Genomic DNA, 8,199 nt, shown 5'->3' on the forward strand with positions numbered 1-8,199 from the left:
CATGTGACAACATCCACCAAGAGGCTCCCGCCGGATTCGCCTTGGCCAGTGGGCAGGAGGAACTGTAGAACCCCAGGAGGTACCTCATTGGCGCGTCCAGCTTCCTTAAGAAAGTTCCTTGGAGCAGAGGACACTGCGGGAGAACAGGCCTTCTGTTGCCTTATTCCATAGTCCACTGGGTTAACAAAACAAAACAAAAATGCTTTTGGGAATTACCAGGCCTTCTATTGGAATTAAAACAATACCATAAGAAGAGCAAACAAATAATATACAGTGCAATAATAGATACTTAAAAGGAAACTATATGTTCAGTTGCCCCAGCTCTCAGGAAAGGTTTCTCTAGTCGGCTCCAGGAACTAGAATGTTTTTATGGAGAAATATCTGCCTGTTCCTTAGAACTCCCCAAAAACCTAACTGGGATCTTCATTTGCTCTATGGGACAGTCCAGGGTGGTAGCAGGGTTTCAGAAGGGCTCAGACCTAACACCCTGAAGCCACACCTAGTATCATGTTTCACAGGGGTCTTTGACCTGCAGGTAGATGGGCAGGCTAAATTCAAACCAAAGTGTTTCACTGGATTCAAAATACCATTCCAGAGGCGATGGTAGATCCTTTCCAGAGAGGGCAGTGGGGATAAGAAAACTCACATGTATTATCAATATGTGTCCTCCTTCGTGTCAAGCTTATTTTCAACTTGATGGATCTGTAATTTATTTGCAAGGCTAAACCAAATTGATATTAATTCCTATCCAGCCTCTGAATACTCACATTGTTAGCTTGTAACTTTAAATAGTATAGATAATTGCGGAGTCTCAAAATGAATGACACAAATTATGTTTTCATTAACTGAGATCATACAAGGATTACTTCAGTCTTAAATTAGAGAAACTCAGGTAAATAATTTAATTGCATTAACCTCCCCAGTGAACATATATTCAATAGAGGCATGCTTACTGGCAGGTTAGAGAATCAGTTGCTTTTAAAGTTAAGGAACTCTTCAATAAGAGCACAGCATTTTCCAGATTGTTTATTTCTCTCATTTTTCACTAGGATGTAGAGTTAGACAATATGGTTTGGTAGTTAAGAGTGCAGCCTCTGGAACTCGAGTTCATCTTCCAGTTCTACGGATTCCAAGCTGGTGCCCTTGGGAATGTTGTCTAACCTGACTGTGCCTCAGTTTCCTCATCCTGTAAAACAAAGGCAGTGTCAGGGGCCACCTTGCAGAGTTATTGTGAGGATTCAATGAGCTGATGCATGTCACCGCCTGCCACATAGTAAGCACGTGAAGTAGATGTTCACAGTAGTAGATATTCTTAGAAACGTATCAGTTTGTAGTCATGGGAGCTCTGTGTCCTTAGTTGAATTTTCTTCTCTCCCTTCCGACAGGAAAATGGCAAATGCACGACAGCGGCCTTCTGAACATCACCAAGGTATCCTTCTCAGACCGAGGTAAATACACGTGCGTGGCTTCTAACATCTACGGCACTGTGAACAACACGGTGACCTTGCGCGTCATCTTCACCTCTGGAGACATGGGTGTCTACTACATGGTCGTGTGCCTGGTGGCCTTCACCATCGTCATGGTCCTCAATATCACCCGCCTGTGCATGATGAGCAGCCACCTAAAGAAGACCGAGAAGGCCATCAATGAGTTCTTTAGGACCGAAGGTGCAGAGAAGCTGCAGAAGGCGTTCGAGATCGCCAAGCGCATCCCCATCATCACCTCTGCCAAAACTCTAGAGCTTGCCAAAGTCACCCAGTTCAAAACCATGGAGTTCGCCCGCTACATCGAAGAGCTCGCCAGGAGCGTGCCTCTGCCGCCTCTCATTATGAACTGCAGGACTATCATGGAGGAGATTATGGAGGTGGTTGGGCTGGAGGAGCAGGGGCAGAATTTTGTGAGGCATACTCCAGAGGGCCAGGAGGCTGCAGACAGGGATGAGGTCTACACAATCCCCAACTCTCTGAAGCGGAGCGACTCCCCCGCCGCCGACTCGGACGCCTCATCGCTGCACGAGCAGCCTCAGCAAATTGCCATCAAGGTGTCAGTTCACCCACAGTCCAAAAAAGAGCATGCAGATGACCAAGAGGGTGGACAGTTTGAAGTCAAAGATGTAGAGGAGACAGAACCGTCGGCTGAACATTCCCCTGAAACTGCAGAGCCTTCTACTGATGTCACATCCACCGAGCTAACATCAGAAGAGCCAACACCCGTTGAGGTACCAGATAAGGTACTGCCGCCAGCTTACCTGGAGGCCACAGAGCCAGCAGTGACACACGACAAAAACACCTGCATTATTTACGAAAGCCATGTCTAATACCAACCCCGAAAAGCTATGCATATCAAGAAAATCAGGGGCTGCTCCTTGTAATACAGATGTAGTACGCACTTGCCGCTAAGCCTTACCAGGAGACTCTCATCCCTTAGGTAGGAGTGATGCCACTTTAAAAGGAGAAACACCTGCCTGCAGTGAATGGGACTGGAATTTCCCCAGTAGAAAAGGATGCGAGAAACATCAGGGTGCAGAATTGATATCAGACAGAAGGTGTCTATGTGATAATGAGTTTTAGAGGCTGATCTCTGCCAAATACCTTAATTGGTGATGCCTTCTTGGCAAAGAGTACACCACTGTAAGATATTCTGAGCTCAAGAACCCTGTCCAATGCACCCTGCATTGCTTTTCCTTTTAAAAAGTGTAGGTCTGCTACAATAGCAAATGCACGTACGTGGGTTTTTTGCACTTTCTTCTCAGTTTTGATTACTTTCGCTGTTCCTTTATAATGGGGTCATTGTTATTAATACTAATTGTTCTTTCTGGTTTAGTCCTCATTGCCATTTTTGTCCTCATTTTTCCCTAGAACACGTACCTCAGAGACTTTGGTATCAGTCACCAGTACCAGGGCTGATATCTACAAGTCACATTACATTTGTCATGTTCCAAAGTAGTTATGAGGTTTGTTTTTTTTTTTTTTTTTTCATTCCCCGGGCCTATTTTCATAGATTGCTTTTTTTTTGTTTGTTTCCAACGAAGCTGCTGTTGTGAAACTGAGAAAAACTTTGCCCCGGAATAGCACTTTAATAGTTAAAAATGTGTTTACCTGTCTGATTCAGAGAGCCTTTTGGTGAGTTCAGCTGAGATGTAGAGGGAGACTGTAAAAGGTTAAATATACCCACACCACCCACGAAAGTCACTGTTTATGTTGAAGTTACATCATCCTCCAAATAAAGACTGATTCTTTACCTGGAAAACGTATTGCTTCCAAAGACATAGGGTTCAATGTATTCCTGTAGGTTATAGAATATTGGTTGGCTTCCAAACAGGCTTGCAGGGACCAAATGCTGTTGGATGACATATAACAAGGTCCACTTTTTGTGAACTGCATAGCTGACTTGGTTGTCCTTAAAGGGGAGAGCGAAAGGTTAGGGTAATAGCAAAGGGAACTGTGCCATCAAATTTTATGCCAAAATTGTTGAATAATTATTCAGTCCTGCAAGAAAGTGGTTATATGTGAGGTGCATGACCTTATGGAAAGAAGACAAAATTAGTCATCCAAAGGCTGTGCCAATAACCAGCTGCCTGACTTTGGACAAGTCTGGGCCTCAGGTCCCTTATCTGTAGAAGGGGCAGATGAGATGAGCTCTGAGCACCATTGGAATGGTCTTGCTGTCTCACAGAACCAAACCGATATTAACATCCTTGCTCCTTTTCACAATCACTTTAAAGTTTTTTGCATTCATCTCTCGGTCCACCTAACATTTTCATGCTGCATTACTTAAATATGTTGGTTTTGAGAAATCGTAGCATTTTAAACAAATTGTGGATCTTCTCCTTCCAAAAAAACCATTAGGATCACATCTTCAATTAAGATTTAATATCGGTGAGAATGAGCAAAGGAGACAGTAACCTTAATACACTCATAGGGGCCTTGGCCACATCAGGTAGTGGGGTTGTGATGTCCAAGATTGCATGGACCACATTGGTGATGAGAGTAGACCCAGATGTTTAGTCCTCACTCTGTCACCATCTGAGGAAGTGACCTTGGACAACTCCCTTCCTCTCTCTGGGGTTTGATCTTTTTCATCTGTAAAATATGCAGGTAGTACTCAAGGGTCTACAGGATCCCTTCTATTTGAAACATTTATAGTTTTGTGGAAAGTTTGCAGTCTTCCAGGATAACCTACCCCCATTGCATGAGACAAGAAAAAATGGGTCCATGAAGTTGGATGCTTTTGCCATCCAAACTTTACAACAAACATTATCTGGCTCTGTAATTGAGGGCAGTGGGCTTGGCTTTAAACCTAGCCTTGATTTGTTTATGTATAGGTAACTGTTATAGAAGGTGATAGGACTAGTTATGGAGTTTGATTAGACATCTCTTGAAAAGTACTGAACTGTTAACTTCTGGTTAGAAGTGCTTTGGGCAGTCACATAAAGAAATGAGCAGTGAGAAATCAGGAGAAAGTATGACTCCTGTTCAGGCTCTCGGGACTAGCATCGTATGTTTTTGGGTTGCGGAAAAGTTTTAACGCCACCTCTTAGGATATAAAAATTTTCCAGTTTTCATGGAGGTCCACAAATTATTTACCATGGGTTTAAATGCCCAAAGCGACAAGAGAGGACTTACGTTCATTTTGTGATAATGTATGAATGTTACCCCATTCTATTCCGTTGTCATTCCACCCAAACCCGTGTGCAGGTTTCCATATGGAAGCAACAGGAGAAGGCATCCATTCCACCTAGACATTGAATAGTGATAATAAGCTAAAAGTGGGCAGATTTTCAGTGGAGCAAGAGCAGAAATACGTGGCCAAAGAATGTTTCCCGATTGGTTTTGCTGCTTTAGACTGCAGTGGGAAGAGCTTATGTAGATTTTCAAAACTTTCTCCCTCTTTAAGGCATCGTAATGCTCTCAGTTTTGATAATAGCTGACATAAAGGGAGGTTGACTTAAAATGGGCATTTCTCCTTCCAAAAATGCTACACTCTTCCTATCCATCCTACAGCTTCTTTATGAAATGAGAGAGGCTCTCCTGCTAGAATATGAAATGCAGAAGACCTCACGACTTCCAGCTGATTTTTCAAATACAAAGTGAACTGTTCAGCTTCATAGTCATTCATGTGCGCGTGACTGAACGTGTGCGCATACACACTCATGCACATTGGACTCATTTGGGCAGTTTTAAAAGCTTGACACTAAATCCAAAGCCTCGTCCTTTGGGTCGTATGTAGTCATTCGTAAAATCAACTTCTGGCTTCTGAGTCATCCTGGTCCTATCTCTAGCAATGTTTTTCTTGAAATCCTGAAAATGATTCAAATATGTGTGTATATTTAATTCACTTAGATGATCTGTAAACTTGGATGGTATTTATTCTAAATGGGGAAAACAATTTTATATGGAAAATCTATGTAATTTATAATGGTTTTGTTTTATATATTATATTTTCATATCTTTAGGGCACATCTACTATCCTCATCTTTTTGTATACCATACTTAGCAAAAAGAAATACTAATACTTGACTAAAATCTCTAGGAACCAAATGGGATACATGTGATATATAACTTATAGAAATCGCTCTAAAAATCTCTGAATGTCTCATCCATCCCAAGCATTACTGTGCTGTGTCATTATGTCCAGAATGATTTGTCTTGGATGCTTATGAGCATTCCTTTTTCACAACTAAGGCTGAAAGACCTGACATCTCACACAATGGGGTTCTGGAATTCCCCTTTCCTCATTTATCTGTTTTTATTGTTTGTTTCATTTTTAATTGCACAAGTCTATGTTGTCTAAACTTTGTTTTGAAGGGCAAGTGTGAGATAACAAGAAAGCAATGTGATAGAAAGACTGAATGAATTTAACCATGGCTATGTAAATTATTTTAATGGACTGGTAAGATGTTTCAAGTCTAATGCTTGGATCTTTATTTACTGGTGATCTAGGATCTGCTCAGCTCTTTAGCACATGAAGAAAATGTCAGGTACAAAGGACATTTGCATGTTTTGAACAGCACACTCTAAGCCCAGTGCAGCCAACACAGATTGACTTGACTGTAGAAACACCAATTCCAGCTGCTGGAAGAAATGGTTTAGAAAGGCAAACCAGATACCTTTTATTCTGCCCTAGGAAATACAGTGTTGATCAGTGCTAAAACTCTTCAGTAGTAGTCACTGTGGTTCTTTTCCTTTCAGTGTTTCATTTGGTACCAAAATGGAGCATTTACCTTATATTTCAGATACTCTGTTTTCTTAGCATTGTTCAGATACTTTCCTTTATTGCTCTTCACATACCCTTTGGCAGTCACTTGAGTAATTCTATAAATGTTTCTATTCTTGGTTTTTAAACCAAGTTATTCGTAGTCTTTAAATATCTACCAAATCTCATCATATTTTCACACCCATATCTTGGGCATCAAGATACTGGTCATTTAAAAAAATTCTTTAGTAGATAACACCGTTTATTTTCCCAGTGACATTTTTGGGGTTTCTTCATTGATCAACCAGGTTTGGGTTAAACAAATCAATTGTGGGGGAAAAATCAAATAAAACAATTGCTTATTGTATTTTCTAAAGGACTGAGCATTTATCTTTTATTCAAGAAGATATCATATGAGAATGATAATGATCTTTAACAGATTTTTTGGAGATGGAACTTATAAAGAGGCTAATACTAAGAATACTACAATCAAAATTGAAGCTAGAGAATGTAAAAATAGAAAGTAAATAGTTCTGAGAATATTCTGGCATAAATTATTTTTATTTAGCCAATATATAGCCTCCAAATGTGTATCTCAGACACCATAGAGCTGCTAACAGTGAGAGTCAAGGAAGATGCTTGTACTTAGATTTCGTTTGTTGTATTTCAGTAGTTCTGGATGTCCTTTGTTAAAATTGGAAAATGGAAAAATGCCTCTAGACAGAAATGTCAATCTGGTGATTTTGTGAACTGTAAAATGCTCACTTTTAAAAATAAAGATGTAAACAAATGACTCATACATAAGTTGGTATTACAGTAGCAAAAACAGAAAACCATGTGATCCATCCTGTATTTTGATTGATGCTTTAATAAAAGGTTTGCACAGGTGTGTGGAATGTGTGTTGTGTCCCACCTGAAGGGTGTGTAACTGTGGCTTGACTCATTCTTTCCAGTGGTATAAAACCTGCAGTCTGTTCTTACCCCTACCCTGTGCATCTGCAGCATTTCTTGGGAAAAGAGAAAAATGAAGTAATTTGTATTTAAAACCTGCATAATTTTGTCCCACTACAGAAGCCTAACTCTGTACTGACAAATCTTATAGCAATCGATTTTAATCTATATCAAGAAATAATTTTTAGCACATCACATGGAGCTAGGTTTAGAGAATCCAAGAAAGAAACTCACATCCCTAAAACATTCCACAGGGAGAAGGCATCAGTAGCAGAAATGCCACAAAGCACCTAAACAACACTAAATCCAAGAACATGCTAAGTAGGTTCATTTGACAATCAGTAAACAGCAAAAATGAAATTCCTCTTGGATGAGATGATTTTGTGGAGTGTATATAAGTGAACCAAGAAAGGAGACTACCAAATGGAGAGTGCAACAAAAGAAATGGGTGGCAAATCAGTATTGTGCAGGGCAGACCAAACAGGCAAACCGAATAGCTGAGTGAGTTATCCAATAAACAGTGCTTGTAGCCATCCACAGGTTTGCTCAGGTAAAAAAGGATTTAAGCAGATTTCACTGGCATAAATGGGAAAATTAACAGCGTGTCATCACAAACGAGGAAACAGGAAACTTTTGTCCTAACAGGAAATTCTTGCTGATCCCTATTTTCAAGACCAGAACAAACTGTTAATTTTTTTTTTTTCAGGTTTTGGAATGCCGCGTTCTGCGTGGGTCTAAAAGGGATGTATCAGCCAGGCTTAACATTAACAAATGATTTTCAAAGAAGCGTGTAGTCACAGAGTTGGAAAATACATGTGAGGGTATCTGATTTATTTCAAGATTTGTATTATACAAATTTATTCTACAATATCCCTGGCAAGTAGTAGTTCAGCTCTGTCTGAAAATCTCTGAGAAAGGGGGAGCATATGATCTCATGTGTGTTCTGTTGTTAGGTGTTAAGTGCTGAGTCAAAAATCCTCATAGTAGTACCCCACCAGTCCTTGTTGAGACATCTGGAGCTGGAAGCATGAGTTAGTCCTGCCACAATAAAAT

At 40.4% G+C, this 8,199-nt stretch overlaps 1 protein-coding gene across 11 annotated transcripts in view; it reads left to right on the forward strand.

The window, feature by feature from the left end:
* Positions 1 to 7,082, forward strand: part of LOC105466688 (microfibril associated protein 3 like) — a 47,062-nt gene extending 39,980 nt beyond the window's left edge. For all 11 annotated transcript variants that reach the window (XM_011715769.3, XM_024788145.2, XM_071092825.1 and 8 more), the window contains one exon: positions 1,386 to 7,082. In XM_011715769.3, the coding sequence (XP_011714071.1) occupies positions 1,386 to 2,317 (932 nt within the window). In that variant the 3' untranslated portion in view covers positions 2,318 to 7,082. The remainder of the gene's footprint in view (positions 1 to 1,385) is intronic.
* Positions 7,083 to 8,199: the final 1,117 nt, after the last annotated feature.

Source organism: Macaca nemestrina, chromosome 3 (genome assembly GCF_043159975.1).
Source record: "Macaca nemestrina isolate mMacNem1 chromosome 3, mMacNem.hap1, whole genome shotgun sequence".
NCBI lineage: Eukaryota > Metazoa > Chordata > Mammalia > Primates > Cercopithecidae > Macaca > Macaca nemestrina.